This window comes from Dipodomys merriami, unplaced genomic scaffold (assembly GCF_024711535.1).
Source record: "Dipodomys merriami isolate MVZ:Mamm:240054 unplaced genomic scaffold, mDipMer1.0.p SCAF_6, whole genome shotgun sequence".
Taxonomy (NCBI): domain Eukaryota; kingdom Metazoa; phylum Chordata; class Mammalia; order Rodentia; family Heteromyidae; genus Dipodomys; species Dipodomys merriami.
Window position 1 is genome coordinate 20,774,496 of NW_027206179.1, and position 23,273 is coordinate 20,797,768.

The 23,273-nt window shown below is 38.9% G+C and overlaps 1 protein-coding gene across 1 annotated transcript in view; it reads right to left on the bottom strand.

Moving 5' to 3' along the window:
* Ubac2 (UBA domain containing 2) overlaps nt 1–23,273 on the bottom strand; it is a 131,340-nt gene that overhangs the window by 30,142 nt on the left and 77,925 nt on the right. The window contains exons 5-7 of the mRNA XM_070002689.1: nt 20,213–20,336; nt 16,245–16,292; nt 616–861 (exon numbers count right to left, since the gene is read on the bottom strand). Coding sequence (XP_069858790.1) covers nt 616–861; nt 16,245–16,292; nt 20,213–20,336 — 418 coding nt within the window. The remainder of the gene's footprint in view (nt 1–615; nt 862–16,244; nt 16,293–20,212; nt 20,337–23,273) is intronic.

A 23,273-nucleotide genomic window follows, 5' to 3' on the forward strand; every position in this document is an offset into this window, starting at 1 on the left:
AAAATAAATCTTTGCTAAAACTTAACAAAAAAGGAAGAAGATGGAGGCAAGAAATGAAGAGCCCAGGGTGCTGGTCACAGAAGTGCCTGAGGAAGTGGGTCTGATGATGACTGCAGCCCTCTCTCCTGCCGTGCTGGACAGAGGATTGTTTGGATAAATGGGCAATAGTTCTTGACTACTGAGGACAAAGTTAAGAAAACACAGCATATATCCTATCTACTCACTGGTTACTCCCTTAACATTCTCTTCTTTATATTATATTGTCTTCATTTCAACTGAAGAAAATCATGCTCTCCATTCATAGCATGTGATTCTCATCTTTAACAGGAAGACACTGTGGCTTTTACAAGATTGTAAACACAGATAAATAGCTTATCTTGTTAACTAGGTTGGTGTCTCTCTAAGACATACATGCACATCCAATTTGACCAATCATTCAGCTGCAAATAACTTTTTTTTTTACCTGAAATAAAAACACCTAATAATAGCCACTATCCAAGACATACATGAAATCCAGATCACAAAGCATAAGAATAAATATGCAGTCTCTATCACACACAATCACAAATTTACAAAGGCCACTGGTTCTTTCATACAAGTTATTTTGGATATTACCTGCTGCTGTCTTTGCCGCCTCACTTGTGCAAACTGAGAGAGCATCAGCTGCCGATCAAGTTGTTCCATTCTCTGCTGACGCTGGATGTCCACCGTGGCTCCCATCCCCACTCTGGCCTCGCTGGTGGGCTCTGAAGATGAGAACATGGGCTCCACAGTCCATGAGAAGAACCGTGCCATCCAGCTGGGGATGCAGAGTACTTTGTGAACTTGGAACATTTTGCGATCATAGCACATACCGGAAATCTACAAGAAAAAGGCCAACTGGAGTTTTAGAAATATAATACAAATGTAAAGAATTCATTAGCGCCGGTGGCTCATGCCTGTAATCCTAGCTACTCAGGAGGCTGAGATCTGAGGATCTTGGTTCAAAGCCAGCCTAGGCAGAAAAGTCTGTGAGACTCTTATCTCCAATAAAACCACTAGAAAATCAGAAGTGCACTGAGGCCCAAGTGGTAGAGTGCTCACCTTGAGCTGATGAGCTCAGGGATAGTGCCCAAGCCCAGAGTTTAAGCCTCAAGACTGACCAAAAAAAAAAAAAAAAAAAGCATTTATTAGCATGGAAACCAACAAATGCAGAATACTTCAGAGTATTTTTCTTACTTGTAGCAGTGTTAAGTAATAAAAGCACTTACTAAATTGCAGAATACTATGCAGAACAAACCAACAAAAATTTAACGTACTTAACATAGTAAGATCAGGTTTATGAAACTAGTAAATAGTTAAATCCTAGCCATTTAACATTCAAGGTACCAGAAAGATGCTGGAAGAACAATGTCTTCATTTTTAAGTGAAAGTCACAAAATATCTGACTATCAAGACAGTATCATACTGTACCAACTCTGTGATCACTATTGATGTTATATCCATAGGGAGATGCCAGCAGAACACGCTGGTGTTCATCAACCCACCCAGGCACTGAAAAACTCCTTGTGTTCTAATCAACTTTTCAAGTGTTGATTTTTTTCCTAGATGTTTAATTCATTAACAATTTTAGTTAGCAATTCATAATTCTCTCTCTCTCTCTCTTTTTTTTGGGGGGGGGCCCGGTTGTGGGGCCTGAACTTTGGGCCTGGGCACTATCCCTCAGCTCTTCAGCTCAAGGCTAGTGTTCTACCACTTGAGCCACAGCGCCACTTCTGGCTTTTTTCTTTTTGCTTATGGGGTGCTGAGGAATCAAACCCAGGGCCTCATGCATGCAAGGCAAGCACTACCACTGAGCCACTTTCCTAGCCCCCTTAATTCTCTTTTAACTAAACCTATTTTTCATTTTTAAGGTAATTTAGGCAGAAAGAGAAATCTCCCTATTTATTGGGAAGAGAAAGTTCCTTATTGTTTTCCAGGCAAAAATGACTATGGTTCTTAGGGTAGGAATTTAGCATACTAAATAAAATTATTTACTAAGTTATTGTCTAATATGAGAGACGTACACTCACTATGCAATCCAGGCTGTCCTCAAGCTCAGAGAGCTTCCTCCTTCAGCTATCCTGGTCCTGGGATTATGGGCATATACCACCAAACTCAGCTCATGTTTTATTAGTGTGATTTAAACTAATCAGACAAGGACTGCTGTATTGAGAATACTGTGGCAGACCAGATAAATAAGGTGTTACTCTTAAAGAAGCAATAGTGCTCCATACAGAGAAAAGACAGTGAAACAAGTAAACACATAGGCAGTTTTCAACAAGGTCTAAGAAGTAAATAAATTATTTAGAGCCAGGGACTGACTTTATTAGATAAGGGAAGTTGCTGAGGAGTGATTCTTGAGCCAAGACCTTAAGGATAATAGGAAACTTAGGGAAGGACATTGCAGGCACAGAAAACAGCAAATGCTATGTGTTTTTTTTTTATTGTGAAAATACTGTACAGAGGGGTTACAATTACATGGGCAAAATAGTGAGTACATTTCTTTTCAAGCATTGTAGCCTCCTGTTTTGTTTCCCGTTCCCATCCCTTCCTAGCCTCCCCCCAGAAAACAGCAAATGCTATGTGAGAACAAGTGGGAACACCTATGAGACATCTCAGTGCAACTCTTAAGAAGGTGAATGGACATAAAAATTTGGAACTCAGTGGAAAAGTCAGGCAGAGATAAGGATTTGGAACTGCTGGATATCACACAGTATTTAAATCAATGGGACTAGATGAGATAATATGGGGATAGAGATGTTAAACAAAAGAGAGGACAGGAGTACAATAAAATTTTGTAGCTAGATAAAATAGAAGACATCTGAGAAGGGGCTGCCAGGAAGCAGAAGGGAAAATAGGAGAGTTTAGTATCAGGGAAACTAAGGGAAAATACTGAAGAAGGAACAGTCAACTATGTCTGAGACAGAGAAATGCCCACTAGATGCAGCCCATGAAGGTATCTGACCCTTATTAGGAAAGTCTGGAGCAATGTCAGCAGGAAGGACATTGTAGGCTATGAGAGTGAACAAGTAATTTCTGCTATCCCTTCTCTCAAAAGTAGTACAAACAACAAAGTAGAGACAGAAATGAGCTACGCTTGGTTAAGATAGAAAGCACTTCTAATCCTGAACCATACTAACAAAGTGGAAAGCATAAGGCATAATCACAAATCACTCAGTGCATAGAGAGAGTGGGTGCGAATGCCTGAAGAGGATCCTAGGGAACTTAGGCTCAAGTTTGACAGCCAAGTGCTGTGGACAGCAGCTATGAGGTGGAAGATGATTTGAATCTGCATACAAGGTCCCCGCTTTCTCCTCACAGCCAGTATCTACCTTCTCCTTCCTTCACAGTGAGGTGAAAGCCCAAAGCCTTTGGAGAAAGGAGCTCAAGAAGGTCTGGGCAAGAGCAGTATGCAGAACATATATGCCCCATAACAATGGAAACAAGACAAGAGAGGAAATGTGGGTCATATTTAAAGAGATAGTTAAGTGACTTTAGAATGAACAATTTTAGAATAATATAGATCCTCAGATTGAAAATGGAGTTCCCAAAAGATAATAAAATGGGTACCGTTCCTGAGTTCTTTTTGCTCAAGGCTAGTGTTCTACCACTTTGAGCCCAGCTCCACTTCCAGTTTCCTGGCAATTTGGAGATAAGAGTCTCTGGACTTTCCTGTCCAGGCTGGCTTTGAATAGTCATCCTTAGATCTCAGCCTCCGGAGCAGTTAGGAGTACAGGCATGAGCACCAGTGCCCACTACCTACTACATTCTTATTCAGGTTTTACTGATTATTTTGGAAAGGCAATCATAGAATAATGCTCACTACTTAAATAATGAAATTAATCTGCTGGGTGGAAAACATGAACATTCTTGATGACCAAGAGTAAAGGTTAACTGTCCTCTGGTCTTGTTTAGCGTAAGCCTGAAACCACTATTGACAAAGGTAAGAAACCATGACCTGGCCATTACACCAGGTGCTGATCTCTTTGTTTAGCCAACTGTGGCTGAACAAAAACTCACCAGGCAAACGGCAATGCTACAGTCCCTGTAGACCACAGGGATCCCCCGCATTTCTTGAAGGCCTTCTAACAGGGCAACCAAACACCAGGGGCTGCTTTCCCAGGACAGTGACATGGCTTTTGCATAGTAAGAACAGCCAAAAAAGCACCTGGGCCTCTGCATGCAGACTCCATATGCACTCACAGCCCTGGGAAAGCACACACCCACTGAGGACTTAGTAATTCATCCAAAAGTATTTATTGAACACGAATCTGTGTCAGGCTGTGCTTTAGACACTGGGACACAGTAGGGAGGAAGTAGAAAAATCTCTGACTAAATGGACCTTACATCTTCCTAGTTCATTTTTGATACTAAAAAAACACTAAAGAATGGAGGAACTTTGGAAAGAGTCCTTAAAATAATAAAAAAGAATGCATATGTAAATTAGTTAAACCCAGAGTTAGTTCTGTCATTTGTGATTAATTCTGGAAAGATTTTTTTTTAAAAAAATGAACATACAGAAACATGTAGCTTTGGCAATTCGGAGTCTTGCTGTCTTGAATCTTAAGTGCAAAAGTGACTCGAACTCTATAGCTCTCCTACCTTTTTCATATGAGGGAAGCGGAATGACACTAATCTAAAAGATGTTGAAGTATCCAACTAAAAAACTGTATAGCTTTTTGATTCAGTCTTGGGATTTTTATTGGAATGCAAACAGAATTAGACTAACCATAGACTGTTTCTAGCAAATTGTCTTAGAAAGTTTCTCTAAACTTTCCTTTTTGGAAAAATCATGTATCAGGAAGATTATAATGGTCAACTTCTTCACAAAGTAGAAAATGTCTTAAATGCAGCAGAATTTTATTTCTCCTTCATCTTTAAAACAACAGCAACAACAACAACAAACTTTACCCATCTATTGTATTCCAGGTAATAGGAAGAACAAATAAGGTAAAGTGAAAACGGCAGAGACTTCTTTAAGGGATGATCTCAGAAGCTCCATTGTGGACACCAGCAAATGTAGCCAGGGGAAGGAACAGCTGAACGCAAAATACTTTATTAAGCTTCCTCTTTATGAGTGCAATAGAGGACTGGATCCAGTGTCTTGAGCATGATAACAAAATAGCTGACTATGAGCTACTTCCCCAACCTAGAATAATGACACAAAAATTCACCATAACCCTGCCACTACTCAGCTGTACCTAAACACTGGGAAATGTCTAACTGAAAGGCCATAGGAGACCCTACAACCAAAAACTCACACACTCAAAAACCTGAAAAACATGTCACCTCAAAAGGTCAACAGTTCTATAACAAAGGCATTGAACAAAAACAAAACAGATGAAATCCTGAACAGTGAACTCAAAAGACCAATGACAAGAAAGATGAAGAAAACTGGAGATGTTGAAACACCTGACTGAATCAAAGAATATAGTAACAATCAGCTCACTGAACTCAAGAAACATTCCATCAAAGAGATGAAATAAGGAAGTCTAGTTTATTAAAGAGAAATCCAATAAGGATACAGAATATTGAAAAATTCAAAATGAAATTTTGGAAATGAAACGCTCAATAAATCAAATAAAAAGCTCCCTGAAAGTCATTCTATAGAAAGAAACAAGTTAAAGATATAATATCAGGGTTTGAAGATAAACTAGGAGATAATAACCACATAAAGGTATAGGGAAATACTAAGGAAATATGAATGGAACATGAAAGACCTTTGGGTCACAACCAAAACACCAAATCTACAAATCATGGGCGTTGAAGAAGAGATACAAGTAACTGCTAGATAACATACTAATGAAACAATAGCAGAAAACATCTCCAACCTTGAGAAAGCAAAGGTATTCCATGTGATGGAGGCCTATAGAACATGGAATGATAAAATCAGAGAAATAAACACCCCTATATTATAGTTAAAATGCAAAATATACAGATCAAAGGAACAATATCAAAAGCAGCAAAGGAAGAACATAAAAGAAACAAGCATTTAAAAACAACAACAACAAAAACAAAGCCATGGGCTTACTTCTGTAATCTTAGATACTCGGGAGGCTGAGATCTGAGGATTATGGTTCAAAGCCAGACCAAGCAAGAAAGTCTGTGAGACTCTTATCTCCAATTAACCCCCCAAAAGTTCAGAGAAGGAGCTATAGCTCAAGTGATGGAGCACTAGCTCTTCAGCAAAGAAGCTCAGAATTCAAGCCCTAGGACTGGCATTGGCATGTGTGTGCACACAAAGTAACAAAATGACAGGCAATATGACATGCCTTTCAGTATTAACAACGAATGTTAATTGTCCCAACTCTTCAATCAAAAGACAGAAGTGTAAACTGGTTTAAAAAGCAAGACTTGAGCCGGGCATCAGTGGCTCACTACTGTAATCCTAGCTCTTCAGGAGGCTGAGAGCTGAGGATTGCGGTTCAAAGCCAGCCCAGACAAGAAAGCCTGTGAGACTCTAATTTCCAATAAGCCATCAGAAAACTAGAAGTGGTGCTGAGGCTCAAGTGGTAGAGTACTAGCCTTGAACTGAAGAGCTGAGGGACAGTGCCCAGGCCCAGAGTTCAAGCCCCATGACTGACAAACAACAAAAACAAAACAAGACTTGACCATATATAGGCTTAAGAGGATAGGATGGAAAAAGATTCTCCTAGAAAATGGGCCATGAAAAAATTGATTTTTAATCTCAAATTAGTCAGAACAGACAAAGAAGAGTACCTAATACTTTTTAAAAGAAAAAGTCAACATAGCATATTGTGATTTTACTGTAGTCCTTACCAGAGGTTATCAGCAAGACAGAAGAGAAACACCAACATAAACAACCCAAAGAGGAAGGAACATAACACTTTCCTATTAAAAAAAAAAAAAAGCAACCAACAGCTTTAAGAGATAATCAAAATTGATTCAAGGCTTTCAATCTATCGATAGGAAGACTCTATGGGAAAATGCTGTTCTGCAAGTGACCGCTAATCTACCAGTAGTCTCTTCAACTGTAACCTCTTCTTATCACTGTTCCTTTTCATATTACCAGCAGCACTCTAAACCAGCCTGAAATATTTTAAATTATTCTTTTTTTAAAGAGTAAAACATTTATTTTTACAAGTGTTATATAGAGAGGTTACTATGTCATAAGTGAGGTAATGAGTATAACCCCGCAGCTCTCCACTCCCATCCTTGGCCACAAGTTACATAGTATTTCTTTTAAATTTTTTGTTGTGAAAGTACTGTACAGAGGGGTTACAATTACATGGGCAAAGATTTTAAATTATTCTTTAAATTTTTTCTATGTTTTTTTTTTTTTTTTTTTTTTTTTGCTGGTCCTGAGGCTTGAACTCAGGGCTTTGGCACTGTCCCTGACCTTCTTTTGCTAAGGCTAGCACTCTACTACTTGAGCCACAGAGTCACTTTTGACTTTTTCTGAGTAGTTTATTGGAGATAACAGTCTCACACACTTTCCTTCCCAGGCTGGTTTTGAACGTCAATCCTCACATCTCAGTCTCTTGAGTAGCTAGGATTATAGGTATGAGCCACTAGTGCCCGGCTTACTTCAGATTCTTACACATGACAATGCAAGAACTACAAGAGAAGTGAATTTGGTGATGATGAGACTTGAGCGGCACAAAGAAAAAACTGGAGAAAGTTCTTGCGGGTATGTGTATCATCATTTCTGGATGCTTATAAATTAAGACTTCTCTCCAGAACAGCATGTCCACTGATGACCAGGGTCTCCTTTTAGTGGTGTGGCTAAAGCAAGGTCTCAGAATAGTTATGTATGGTGATGAGAATTCTTCTTTATTAAGAGGGTAGATCTCATGTTACATATTCATAGTACAAAATGTGTGTGTGTGTGTGTGTGTGTGTGTGTGTGTGTGTGTGTGTGTGTGTGTGTGTGTGTGTGTGTGTTTTTGTAGTATAGAGTGTTGGGGCTTGAACTTTTGGGCCTCATGTTTGCTAGGCTAGCCAAAGACTTGAGCCATACCCAGCCCTATCTTTCACTGGTATTTCTGAGACAGGGTTTTGATTCTCACCCAGGCTATGATCTGCCTACTTTAGGCTTCCTGTCATTGTTGAGATTATAAGTGTGTGCCATTATATCTGTGGAGATGGAGACTGAGGACTTTTCTGACTAGGTAGTAAAGACCAAAGATATGTATCACATGCCCAGTTTACTTGAGATGAGGTCTTGCTAGTTGGTCTCAAATTGCAAATTCTCCTGAACTCAGCTTTCTGAGTAGCTGGAATTCACAGGTGTATACTACCACGCCTGGCCAATGGCTATATTTATAAGACTCTTCTGTTTGCCAGCTTTTCAAGACATAAACATAATTTTATATATTCTACATGAGAATTTAAAAATCATATGTCTAACTGGGTGCTGGTGGCTCATGGCCTCAGGAGACTGAGATCTGGAGATTGTGGTTCAAAGCCAGCTTGGGCAAGAAATGTCTGCAAGACTCTAATCTCCAATAAAAACCGGCAAAAAAGCCAGAAGTGGAACTGTGGCTCAAGTGATAGAGTGCTATCCTTGAGCAAGAAAGGTCAGGGACAGCACCCAGGCTCTGAGTTCAAGCCCCAGGACTGGCACACACACATACACAATCACATGTCTACCAGATTGCACCTTTCTATCTAATAACACATCATCCATGAGCGCCTGACTAAGCTGCAAAGCTGCCACTGCTATAAAGCAGAATATAAATGGCTTTTCTTCCAGTGGGTCCAGGCTGCCTGAGGTTAGGTTAGAAAAGAGTGGAAAAGAGAGGGAAGATGGAGAGAGTAGGAAAAGTTCAACATAAAGGTGGGTGTGAGTGTGTGCTACACAATGAACCCACAACTACTTAATTCATGCTGGGATCCCAACTGCTATATAAAAGGGTGAAAGTGCCCTCTAAGGAACTCCTGATCATCTGCTTCTCCACAGTCTTTCCCAAGCCCAACCAACCTCACAGCTTGATCTAGTCTGGATTTCTCTTGCATTTCTCTGGATTTTATTTTCAAGGAACTGATAAAGAATAATCTACCTTCCTAAAGTTTAACTGAAGGTCTGGAGTAGCAGAAGAGTTATTTGGCTTGTTACCCTGTACCCAGATAGGTCAGTTTGGAGAAGAAATCTAGGGAAAAAAGGGTAAATAGAAAAAAGGAAGTATAGAGAGAAAGACATGTACATGCCAGGGAAGGCATAGGGGGCACAGGTACCCTATCATAAGCCAGAAAGCAAGTCAAGGGGCCAAAACCTACTCCAAAGGAAGCTGATATCACCACAGTAGATTATGCTCTTTCAGTGTCTCAGTTATTATAAAACAGTATTTAGTGAACTTTCTCCACCCACTGACTCCCCCCCCCCATACCCCAGCCCAGCCGCCTCTCCCCCACCCCCCGGACCACGGCCATCCCGGAGCCGCGCCCACCTGCCCATCCTCAGGATCCTGCACTTCAGGATGTTGTTGGCATAGGAATATGTTTCTGGCTATCTGAATTTCAACCATGTTGTCAAACTGCTTACAGAATCTCTTAAATATTACAAGCACGCATCTATTGTCAAAATCATGCCAAAGAATAACAAGACATAAAAGGTTTATTGGAACTGTGCAAACATCCAAAATCCGGAGGGCCCGGGCTCTGAGCACAAACTCAGACTCTAAGTTGGCTTGTCCACCATTTCATCCAAAGAGAGATGGTTTTGTAATGGGAGAAGGTGCTGCTGTGTTGGTGCTAGAAGAACATGAACATGTTGTTCAAAGGAAGGCTCGGTCGGACTTATGCAGAAGTTCTGGGCTATGGACTTTCAGGTGATGCTGGTCATATAACTGCCGCTGATCCTAAAGGAGATGGTGCCTTAAGATGAATGTCTGCTGCTATAAAAGATGCAGGTGTACAACCTGAAGAGATTTCCTATATCAACGCACATGCTACTTCCACCCCATTGGGAGATGCGGCTGAAAACCAAGCTATTAAGCATCTCTTTAAAGACCATGCATATGCCCTTGCTGTTTCCTCAATGAAGGGAGCCACAGGACACCTGCTGGGAGCTGCAGGGGCAGTGGAGGCAGCTTTTACCACACTGGCTTGTTACCACCAAAGACTGCCACCTACTTTAAACCTGGATTGTACAGAACCAGAATTTGATCTCAATTATGTTCCACTAAAGGCTCAGGAATAGAAAACAGAGAAAAGATGTATTGGACTAACCAATTCCTTTGGTTTCGGTGGTACCAATGCAACACTTTGTATTGCTGGTATATAAAACAAGTCATTTTAAATTAAACACTGGCTTTTGAAATTCTAAAAAAAAAATAAAATAAAAAAACAGTATTTATTTTTTGCCTTTTAAATTACAGAGGAGAAGGCAGGTGCTGCTGGCTCACACCTGTAATCCTAGCCACTCAAGAAGCTGAGATCTGAGAACCATGGTTTGAAGCCAGCTCAGGAAGTGAAGTCCATAAGATTCTTATCTCCAATTAAACACTAAAAAGCTGGAAGTGTAGCTGTGGCTCAAGTGGCAAATGTTAGAATGCTAGCCTTGAACATAAAAGCTCAGGGACTGTGCTTAGGTCCTGAGCTCCAACACACACACACACACACACACACACACACACACACACACACACACACACACACACACACACACACACACACACACACACACACACACACACACACACACACACACACTGTGCTTAGGTCCTGAGCTCCAACACACACACACACACACACACACACACACACACACACACACACACACACACACACACACGAGAGATGAGATAAAGATAAATCATTGGCCACAGATGAGCCATTTTGACTCCTAGATGGCCATCTTCTCTCCCACCTATCTTGTAAAGCCCAGTAAGACTTGTACAATCTGGCACTATCTGAAGTATGTTTGTTTGAAAAGCTTTAAAGATTCTCACTGCTGATAGAAAACAATCTCAACTCAGACCACACTGAAGGTCCTAAATAATCTTCTGTTGATTTACATTTCTAATCTTACTGAGAAGAACAGATTTTTTTCCATACTAAGTGTGCTTGATAAGAAGATAATAGACGTCTGATGTACTGTACAGAGTATGCAACAAAGGCAGAGACAGAGACATGTTGAAGCAGGAAAGCTGAGAAACTGAGAAATACGGGTCCATCTGTTAATTTGCTCTGAAATAGCTTGAAAGAGGACCAAATAATGACAAATATGTGAGCTGAAAAAATGAGAAAATTGGCAAGGCTCTTTCTGTTTTAATCATGGCAGAATCAGATCAGGAGCCAGATTCAGGTTTTGAAAATCAGGGTATATCCTAGTGGTAATGACTCATTACTATGATTCACAAACTGCAGAAAATGAAGAAGTACAGGGACACAGATGGTTCCAAGGCTCTCAGCAAAACCACAGAAGAATTTAAATAAAACCAACAACTAAACAATGCTTTCTTTAAGAAAGTGCCAATGGGTAACAAAATTAGTAGAATTTGAACATAAAGAGTAGCCTCAATTTTTCAGTCTTCCACCAAACATTCAGAAGAGCAAATGAACACAATAGTGCTAATATGATACATGGGAGTATGGAAGTAAGCTAGGAAAACTGAATGCTTGCCAACTTCCTAGATATGATTCCAGGAGTGGGATCTTTGACAGGTCACCAAGTGGAATTGAAGCGGGACAGCCATGAAGACAAACTAATTCCTTCTTTTTCTCTTATTTCAGCCCTTATTCAGTCCTTATTCTTCTGTGTGACATAGCTGGTGACAAAAAAAGGCTCCTGCTGGTAAAATACTACATTGATGTTAACTATCAACCTTCTCTGTTAATCACGGGGATATTTTAAAGCTCAGAGACATCTATAATCATGACAAGATGGGAGATTTAAAACTAACCTATTTGAGAGAAAAACAATAACTACTCTTAAGAAAGTGTCAGTTTTTGGGCTGGGAAGGTGGCTCAGTGGTAGAGCGATTGCCTTGCATGCCTGAGGCCCTGGGTTCGATTCCTCAACAAAAAGAAAAAAAAAAAGCCGGAAGTGGCGCTGTGGTTTAAATGGTAGAGTACTAGCCTTGAGATGAAGAGCTGAGGGACAGCTCCCAGGCCGAGTTCAGGCCCCATGACCAGACCCCCCCCCAAAAAAAAAGTGTCAGTTTTTTAGAAAAGCTTGATTTTTTTTGTCTTTATGACAGTAGATAACATATGACTGACACACACACACACACACACACACACACACACACACACACACACACACACACACTTTTTTTCCCCCTTCTGTCGGGGGCCTGGGTACTGGCCCTCAGCTCTTTAGCTCAAGGCAAGTGTTCTACCTACCACTTGAGCTACAGTGCCACTTCTGTTTTTCTGGTGGTTAATTGGAGATAAGAGTCTCATAGACTTTCCTGCCTGGGCTGACTTTGAACTGCGTTCCTCAGATCTCAGCCTCCTGAATAGCTAGGATTACAGGCGTGAGCCACGAGTGCCTGGCTATGACTTATGATTTATACAAATATCTTTTTCAAAAAGTTCCTTCTTTCATAAAACATATAATTTCTTTCTTTCTTTTTTTTTTTTTTTGTCAGTCGTGGGGCTTGAACTCTGGGCCTGGGCGCTATCCCTCAGCTTTTCAGCTCAAGACGAGTGCTCTACTGATAACACATAATTTCTAGAGTGAAATAATATTATTTTCTTAACACACACAGTATGTTTGGTGAACTACTGGTTTCAATACCTAAATATTGATCTTCACCAAAAGGTTTTGTAACATTACCCCACAACAACTGCAAACTGTACATTTCTTTTTGGTAGCATGAATTTCATTGTTTAGCATTTTATTTAGCAAAAAAGACAAAAAACAGCCTGGAAATATGGCTCAAGCAGAGTACCTGCCTGGCAAGTTTAATTAAGTGTAAGGCACTATAAGTGTAAGGCACTAACTTTAATCTCCAGTATATCCCACTCCTCAAAAAAAGGAAGTTACGGGCTGAGAAGTTGGCTCAGTGGTAGAGCGCTTGCCTTGCATGCCTGAGGCCCTGGGTTCGATTCCTCAGCACCACATAAGCAGAAAAAGCCGGAAGTGGTGCTGTGGCTCAAGTGGTAGAGTGCTAGCCTTGAGCTGAAGAGCTGAGGGACAGCGCCCAGGCCCAGAGTTCAGGTCCCACGACCGGACCAAAAAAAAAAAAAGGAAGTTAGTTGATCTATATGGGAAGAGAAATCACATTGAGCAAGAGACATCTCCGTTAGCCAACCATGGCTTTGTCAGTCTCAGACTTTAATCCTATAGTCAATGATCTAAACTTGATATTCATAATGTTTGCATGTAGGAGTGCTTGCGTGCATGTGTGTGTGTGTCTGTCTGTTGGATTGAGGGCTTAAACTCAGGCTTGCTCAAAGCTAGTGCTTTATCACTTGAGTTGTAGCTCCAATTCTGTTTTTTTTTTTTTGTTTTTTGTTTTTTTGTAGTTTATTGGAGATAAGAGTCTCACAGGTTTTCTTGCCTGGGCTGGTTCTGAACCACCACCTTAGATCTTAGCTGCCTAAGTAGCTAGGTTACAGGTGTGAGCCACCGGCGCCCAGCTTTTTCTTTTTAAAGACAGTGTCTTGCATGTAACTCAGGCTTGGCTTTGAGTCTGCTATGTAGCCTAGGCTGGCCTCAAATTCATAATCCTCCTTACTTTCTTGATTTAGCCTTTAGAAGGATGGGATTATGGATGTATACCACCAAGTCTGGCTCATAAATAATTTTAATATTCTCTTTTATAATTATCATTATCCATGTCATATGAAATAGTTCATAAAATGCAGATTTTTCTTGATAGAATCAGAGATAAGGTATTAAATCCAAAATATAAGTACCAACATTTATGGTATATAGCATGAAGGAAAAGCATCATCAACGCTATCAATAATTTTATTTTTTTTTCCAGTCGTGGGGCTTGAACTCAGGGTCTAAGCACTGTCCTACAGCTTCTTTTGCTCAAGGCTAGCATTCTACCCTTGAGCCACAGTGCCACTTCTGTCTTTTTTTTTTTTTTTCTGCTTATGTGATACTGAGGAATTGAACTCAGGACTTCATGCATGCTAGGCAAGCACTCTACCACTAAGCCACCTTCCTAGCTCAGCTATCAACAATATTAAATAAACAGGGTCATCTAACTATGATAGAATAAAGACCAACATGAAGATATATTAAATTCTTTATCATAATAGGAGGACAATAACTTTGGCTGAGTCAATACGGTATAAGGAAAAATTCAGTTGGTACAGGGATGTTTATTATTAGTGGGATTCCTTAAAATGCGAAGTCATCTTAGAATGATGTTTCAAAAAGCACAATACTATTAACAACTCTTGAAACCTCTAAAATCCTTTAGCAGCTAATTCCTTTAAAACAGTTACAACAGTCACCTACTATCTGTTAAGATACTTTCTAAGAAAGCTTGTGACCACTGCAAGCATATTTTAGGTTCTAAAAACACTAAAAAAAAGAGAAGACACTATGTATCCTCCAATTCTAGAGCACTAATGCCACAAAATGAAACTTTCTTAAGGTGACAAAGAGCACTTAATTTACAAACAGGTGTCTGAAAACAGAAGAAAGAAAATGAGATATTTTAAAGCAAATGAGTTGAATAATGAATTATTAAAGAAGGGGATTGATATTGAGAATACATGAATCAAAAGAAAACCAACACAATAGAATAATATTCAAGATGTAGATCTCAAAATCATGAATAGTTTAGGAAAATATCCAAAAGAGGACTCAAGAGCATTGTGGTGAAGACAAAATACAATGTGGAAGAAAGTACATGCGGCTCTCAATGTCAAAGCCAGGTGCTTCAGATTGAGGGCCAAAAGCTGGGTAATCATTGTCAGTCCCGGTAGTGGATGATGATGAACTAACACAGAGGAAAGCTTGGCGACTGTGCCTGGGAGAGTCAAACTGACCCTAAGATGTCTCGAAGCCACCACAGTCTTAAGAATTAAAGATGGCTCAGGTGACCTGTAAGGCCTTACAATATGGGCCTGGCAATCACTGGGGAAACAGTGGTAACTTATTTAAAAGGTCTGTGTTGGGATGATGCACCATTATTTCCAAGTGTTTTTTCCCTTTGATTTTATACATGTGTATACATGTATAAAGGTATATGTGTATACATATATACACATATATACATATATATACACATATACATACATATATATATTCCTATAAAGCCATTCTATATTTTCTTAGTCTTTCTTAAGAAAGAAAGAAAATACATTAAGATATAATTTACTTAAGGGTTACAATAAATTTAAGGGTTCATATATTCAAGTCTGAAGAATAAGATCAATCTCATCCTCTTGACCTAGATTTCTTTCATTTCTCTCTCCCCACCCTTATCCCAACCCCCTCTCTCATCTCTGCCAATGTCTCTCTTTCCGATATCAGACTTAGAGCTTGAACTCAGGGTGCTGTATCATAGCTTTTTTACTCAACACTGGGGCTCTAGCATTTGAGCCACACCTCTACCTTGGTGTTTTGGTGGTTGGGAGATAAAAGTCTCACAGACTTTCCTGGTGGGCTGGCTTTGAACCTCAATCCTCACATCTCAGCCTCCTGAGTAGCTAGGATTATATACATTGAGCCACTAGTGCCTGGCCTGAATTTCTTTAAAACTACTTTCAAAAGGATTTAAGGCAAATGCTTATTACTGAAGTATAACAAAGCAGTTATGGGCATGGGAGAGAGGAAATTCCAGCACATAGAATGAGGGCTTAGAATCCTTTGGCTTCCTCACTCTGTGGCCACAAACCCGATGAGTCTTATGTCTGTTCCAACCCACCTGACTTTCCAGTTCTTCTCATTTTATTCCCTCACACGACAGTGTCTCTTTACAAAACAAGTAGACGACAGCTCTTCTTATTTTTACTAGGCTCAACTTCTTCATTTTCTGTCATCTCTTTCTGACTATGAATTAGATTAATTAATTTAAAAACAACAGTGACTAAAAACCTCAGCTAAAACTTTTATCAAAGTTACTTTAAAAATAGAGACAAATTGGCCTCCCTTTGTGTTTGATTTTCCATATAACTGGCCCTTTTTCATCTTGAAGGAAGTAGCATGAAGCTAGATTTGATATGATTAAAAGAATGTCGGAGACAAGAGAATACAACCCACAATTTAAGTGTGATGTTTTTCTTAATGGTTTTTCAGAAGAGAGAAGGAATTGAAGGACAAGAGGGGGAAAAAAAATCACACTTACAAGTCCACTTATGGCTACAATCCATATGTAGGAACCAGAGGTGAAAAGCTAAAAAAGGAAAAAAAAAGATAGCTAAAAATAAAATTCAACTGTTAATCACAGTATATGTAATTTTATAAACTATACAGTAATGATCACTTGTGTTAATTGTATTAATTGTTAACTTGTATTAATTGGATATGCCTTAATAAAGATTTAAACAAATATAAAATTAAGTATCAATTCTATTTAAAAGAAAATAATATATATTATTAAGTACAATATATATATATATACATATATGTATTTAAACTAAGACATTAGACTTTTTATGGTTGAAAACAAATTCGTTGAACTGCTCCCCTCCTACAAAGACAAATAAGTAAAATTCAAATATATTGTTATTTACAAATGGGATTGACTTAAAGGTAAAAAGCTATAAATAAATAAATTTTTAGAATTAACAAAGTAAAAATATGTGGTCATCATCAATGTTTGGTGTTAATCAGTGCCCTATGATATTTGTTTAACAAGTTTCTCATTTTGATTTCTTATCATTTCTACTCCAAATTTGTTGGCATACAGGTCCATACACAATGATATTCTTCTTTTTTATAATTGTTCCTGGGATGTGACCTCAGGTTCTGGGTGCTGTCCCTGAGCTCTTTCACTCAAGGCTAGTGCTCTACCACCTCTAGTTTTCTGGTGGTTAACTGTAGATAAAGAGTCTCATGGACTTTCCTTTCCTCGGCTGGCTTTGAACTGTGATTCTCAGATCTCAATGTCCTGAGAAGCTAGGATTACAGGTGTGAGCCAGTGGCACCCGACTATTGATATTCTTCTTAATTATTAATATCCTCATTCTAGTTCACTCAAGGAAGAGTGAGCTAATAAAAGCAAAGTTAATTAGTGACTAAGAAATCTGAATAAGATCTGTGACATCTGTCTACTTGTTTTCCACATCATTTATACCTAAAAGTTATGCTCAGGGTTCAAAAAAATCCTAAGATGTTTCAAAGTGTCCCTTGGAGAATGAGGTGATATACTGTCTAGTGTTTGCTTATTTTTAGGAGTTTAAATTGAGTTTCAGGACTAAGGACTATAGAGGAAGAAGTACAGTACTGATGAACAACAGTTCCTGGTTTATAGGTAACACTATGCTAACTGGAAACTTCAGAGTTTTGCACATTTAACATGGATGCACAAAAAAGCAGACAGACACAAAAGGTAAGAGAGGCCAAGGAGGAGGGAAAGGAAGCTGTGGCTGCCACTTTTTACCCAATCTTTCACTGGTGTGAGGCTTGCTTAGTACAAATGACTCTCATAATAAAAAGGATGATGATTATATAGACAAATAATTTCTGTAGTTCTCTCTCTCTCTCTCTCTCTCTCTCTCTCTCTCTCTCTCTCTCTCTCTCTCTCTCTGTCCATTGTGGGGCTTAACTGAGGGCCTGGACACTGTCCTTGAGCTTTTTCACTCAAGGCTAGCACTCTACAGCAGTTTGAGCTACAACAACTCGTCCAGTTTTCTGGTGGTTAACTGGTGAGAAATCTCACAGACTTAGTTGCCTGGGCTGGTTTTGAAATGTGATCCTCAGATCTCAGCCTCCTGAGTAGCTAGGATTACAAGCTTGAACTACTGGCACCCAGCTGCAGTTCTCTTAATAACAAAAAGGGAAATAAGCTACATCACTCTCTACAAGCCAGTCATTCCTTTCAAGGCTTTTCACACACAAGCCTCCTAAATACTCAATGAGAGATGTTCTAGGAACTCTATTTCACTGGTGAGTAGACTGATTGCCTATACAATTTGCCCTGGGCCAAACAACTATGGGAGGTGGAGCTGCACTGCCCACAGACACATGCTCCCCACCCTGCTGTGTCTCATACACATAAAAAAGAACATGGGAGTAAACACTAAATGCTTTTGGCCTCCATGTCCTTCAGCATACTGCACATGTACTGCAAACTGTGCCAGCTTAGATTTTGAAAGGATGTGAGTTTTCCTCACTGTTAAGACTTCTCAAGGACAAGAACCACACCTTTCACTTCATCTTCCACAGTTCTGAGCCCAGGACATAACCACTGAATGTGTACATGTTCCCTAACAAGCATTTTGACTCTTCTGGTAATGATTAAAGCTACTCACTTCTCACACACTCACTGTCCCTGACTTCAAGTGGTTGTGATAGGGAGAAAGAAAGGAACAGAAACAGGGCCCAGAGGGGACCAAGGCAGGGAGATGCTGGAAATATTAGCCACACTCACTTCAAGGTGGGGAAAAGCTGGACTGGTGCTGGATAGGTGAGAAGAACCCTGGATGCCATTCATGCTAAGGACTAGTTTTTATCAAGAAGCCAATGAGGCACCTCCACTCCTACTTTCTGATACTGGTTTCTACTTCATGAAGTTATTGGGACTATTAGGACAATATCAAGAATTTATATTACTTTGAGAAATCACTTGTGGTATTTGCAGTTACATTTCTGCCTTTGATCAGAGCTGAGAAGGATCACTAGGTTGTAAAATACTGCTGAAATAGCATTAAATACAAAGGCTCTTGTGAAAGACTAGGCAGTATCTCCTTATCCAATTATATCCCTTTTTCTCCCAAGAGATGAACATTATTACTTACTTTGCTTTGCTGAAAATAATAATACATTAACAACAGAAAGCTAAAGGGGGAAGCTATAAAGTATTCATTAAAGATAAGATCCTACTGACTTGGATGCCCTCATCTGTTCAGAGTACACTAAAAATGCCCTGTATTACAATCTCTAGCCCTTAAAATAACACTGGAATGTAGATATTACGATCCTCATTTTACAGATGGGAAGACTGGAGCTCAGGAAAAGTAGAAAGCTAAACAAATAACTATCAGACTAAGTAACCAAGTTCCCAAGTCTACTTGATGTGAAGACTTTCCATACACTACACTGAATTCCTACTCCCATAATGAATAAAACAACGTCTTCATCCTCTATTATGCTACTTAACTCTAGAGTTGGAACTGGTTAACAAGAGGTTCTGGGGGGCCCTAGGACTTGACCCACATCTAACTCACAGAACAAGTCAGGTCAGAACTGGAACCTTACCTCATGGTGTGGGGGTTGAGAGATGAGGACTATATAACTTATGAGAAAGGGTTGTAAAGTGGGAAGGAAATACTGGCCTCAGATGAGCCACTGATAAGGCAGCTGACTAGAGAAGTGAGAGGAAATGATAAAGGTGAAAAGGGGAGGGAGGAGGGCATTTACAGTGATACTTTTACTTGGTTTATATGTGTGGGATAAGGAATGTTATGAGTATTAATTAGTGGATCAAAGGGCCACGCTACACATTGAGTAATAGGGAGCCATAGAATAAAATCTTACATCAAAAGCTGTGAGTGTAAAAGAATGATAGATAGTAGGGACAGAAAACAGAACATTATATGTGTTTTCTAGCACAGGTCCCAAAATGTGTCAGGGAGCTTTTCATTGAAGATCACTTTTTCAAGTTTGAGTTTAAAATCTGACAGTAAGTCAGATGTTTACATAGCATATCTATTAGCAAATAGTGATGCCATCATGTGGATAAAAACACAGAAGGATAAATGAGCAAAACACATTGGGCTTCTTCAAGCTTTACTTACGATTCAACAAATTAACTTCAACATTAATTTTCCACTTTCCACTGTTCTCCCTTGTTCCCACTTCAAACTACGATTCTTAAAATATACTTACAATTGTGTAATTAAATGAAAACACTTTTCACTGATACAAATTACAGTGAAAGGTCTTATCAGATTTCTAAAGGCTATGAAAGTATTCTAGTACCTTCTACACCTTGATGTTCTTGTTCTATAGCACTTCCTCTGAACATCTGATACAGATCATGAAGCCAAACTCATGGGAAAAAATATTGTTTTCAAGGAGATCAAACAAGAGAAAAACAAAGAAAAAATAAAAAGAAAGTTAAACAATGTGAATGTAAAATGTATACTGTACCTGCAGTCCCAAAATATAAATCAATGTCTTGTTTGTGATGGACAACGGGCCCAGAATTTGTGCCACTTGGACTCTTGGTATGGAGCAGTAAAATGGTACAAACAGAGCAAACACAGGTGCCAAGCTATGCAAACAAATAAAGAAAAATCACTGTAGTATGACTGAATTTAAAATACCAATGTAGATGGATATTTGAAGTAATATTAATTATAATTTATTTCAGTCTGAATGAAATGTCTTAGATATACAAGTTAGTTTTCAAACATGCATCATGTGCAAAATAACTCATAAGTATATATGTGTCTATATATATGTAGCTATCTATCTATCTATCTATTTATATATGAATAGTTGATCGAAAGTCCACCTATTTTTGACCATTCCGAAGCCATTGCAGAGAACTGTTTCAACTACTAATTAATAGTGAAGCATTGTGAGAAAATGTAAAATGGATGCTATGTTTAATTTTCAAGAATGACTTCAAATCTAATGTCAGACAGAGGCAAACCAGAAGCAACAAATGTTAGAGTTCTTCATGGTCAAATCCAGAAGTCTTTAGCCCCTGACCAGTCTATCACCACAACGGACACCGCTCTCCCTTCCTTACATTCCTTCCTCCTTTTGTCTTGAACTCTTTTTCTTGCTGGTTCCCATCAACAGCTCACACCACTTTCCTACTTCTTTCTTTTTTGGAATGGGGTAGGGACTCCATTACAGTTTCTTTTTCTTCTTGCTCTTTAGCTTCTCTTTGGATAATGTCAGTCCCTTCTATGGCTTTAACTAGAAAAATGAAATAAGTCCTAATAGTATCTGCCTGCCAGCCTCTCTTCCTGACTCCAAAACTCGACTTGATGCTTTCAACAGGACTTACTCAGAAGTCACATAAGTCCTTTTAGCACTCTCGCTTCTTTCTAAGTTGATCTCCTAACGGTTACCTGTATTCTCTTCCTATAACAAGGTATCTTCCCTGCTCGGTTCCAGGCCCTGTGCTAGTAGACAGATGACTGACTATCTCATTCAATCACAGGACCATTTCTTCCACAGGTTCAAAGGTGAAATTTAAATATGACTAGAAAATAGCAAAAACCTACACCATTTTATAATTGTCTTCCTCTCTCTTTCTGAATCCAGTTCACCATACACAAAGTATTCTCTCACTAACTCTTTCTCTTCTTCTTCCTAATATCTCTGTGTCATTGTCTGTCCCTCCTTCCCGGTCTGTCTGTCTCTTTTTCACCTGCCCTCCACTTTTATGCTCCTTTATACACTGACATGTGTTATTTTCCCAACATAAAACATTCCTCCTTTTCCTTCATGGCAGTGCTCAACTCTCCTCTGAGAAGTATTAGTCAAAACTGGATACACAGAAGTGTAAAAAATACAACTAACTTTCAGAATGGAAGCATGGCAGGAATGGGGATGACTACTGTGCTAATCAGTCATTGATTCTTCATGTGTCCATCCTCTTCTCTGAACACACAAACAGCATGAAAGAAATGGAGTGCAGCAGATCCACTGCCTTAGCTTCAGCATCAGCACAACAGTTGGCACAACTTAGGAGTTCACTCAACAATTGTGTGATCTATTTTGCATTTTGATGCAGGGTCTTACCATTTAGCTACTGCTGGCCTATAAATCATGATCCTGCTGCCTTAGCTTCCTGGTGCAGGTGTGTACCTCTATGCCCAGTCATGACTCAAATTTTAATTAACTCTATGAAAGTTTCCAGAATTCCAATAAGATTATTATTAAGGAAAGCACTTAAGATTTACTCATCTTTAGCATTCCTTAGTGCCTAAGGAAGACTCTTTCACATAATCCATACTCCATATTTGTTAGATTAAAAAAAAAAAACTAACAGTAGTTTCTATGTACTATACAAGAGAGCAGGTTTTTTCCAACTCTAAACCCAAACACAGTTGATTAAACAGCTGTGTTTCTTTTTATTGAAAAGCACAAGTTAGCTTAAAATCCTCCAATGACTTCCTACCTTAGAGGTCAAAGTCATTATAAAGACTACAAAGCCTGAACCCATCATCCTCAACCTGCTTGTCCCCTATAGAATAGCACCTTATCAGAGCAGTCTTACCCTGACCACTCTTCACATGTTTACATATACATACCAACACATACATACACAAAACACATCTACTTGACAGCCCCAACCCACTCAATATTCTGTCTCCCTTATTGCCCATCTTTCTCCATACCATCAATCATCTTCTAATTTATCACGTGATTCATTTGTTAGTCATCTCTTTCCCCAGGTAGAATAAAAAGTGAATGATGTGGATTTAGGTATATTTTATATACTATCATATCTTCACTGTCCAGAAGTGGCATAGATTAGGTAAGTGGTCAATAAATACTTGCAGCACAAATGAACTGTCCTTTAAAATGCTGGACTCAAACAGTAGAGTTTGTCTTTTGTTTTTAAAGTTCCTTTTTTTGTTCTATGGTTTTAAAGTACGATTAGCAAATAGTGTTCCACAGATACTCAAAATAGGACCCGGTGAACTATTGGTAATAATAAAACCCTGCTTTGGTTAGCCAGTTGCTATAGAGCTGCTTTTCCATAGAATACAAATTGAGGTTCTTAATTCACAGCAGTTCTTCTGTCTACATTTATCAATAATATACAAAAGGTGATGTCATTCTTAATAACCTGAGACAAGTGTTCTTACTTGAAGTTATATTTCAACATAAATTAAAAAAATGAGAACAAGAATTTAGATGGCCACAGGAATTTTACATCTTCTACATCAATAGAAGTTTAAAAGTTCCTTAAAAGTTATTCATCAGTATATAACTGTACATGATGACTAAATAGCAGACCACACATACACATAATGCAAAAGCACACATTTTAGACCAGAAATATCTGGGGTGTTTTGTAGAAATTTTGTTACTATTTCTATACACACAGACTGCACCAAAACACAATGGTATTAGTCAATGACTAATGAATCTTTTCCTTATATTATGGCAACATTTCTTCTTCCTATGGCCAATGATAATCAGTTTGACCTTTGTCTTACAGTAAATAGCTAACTTCTGAAAG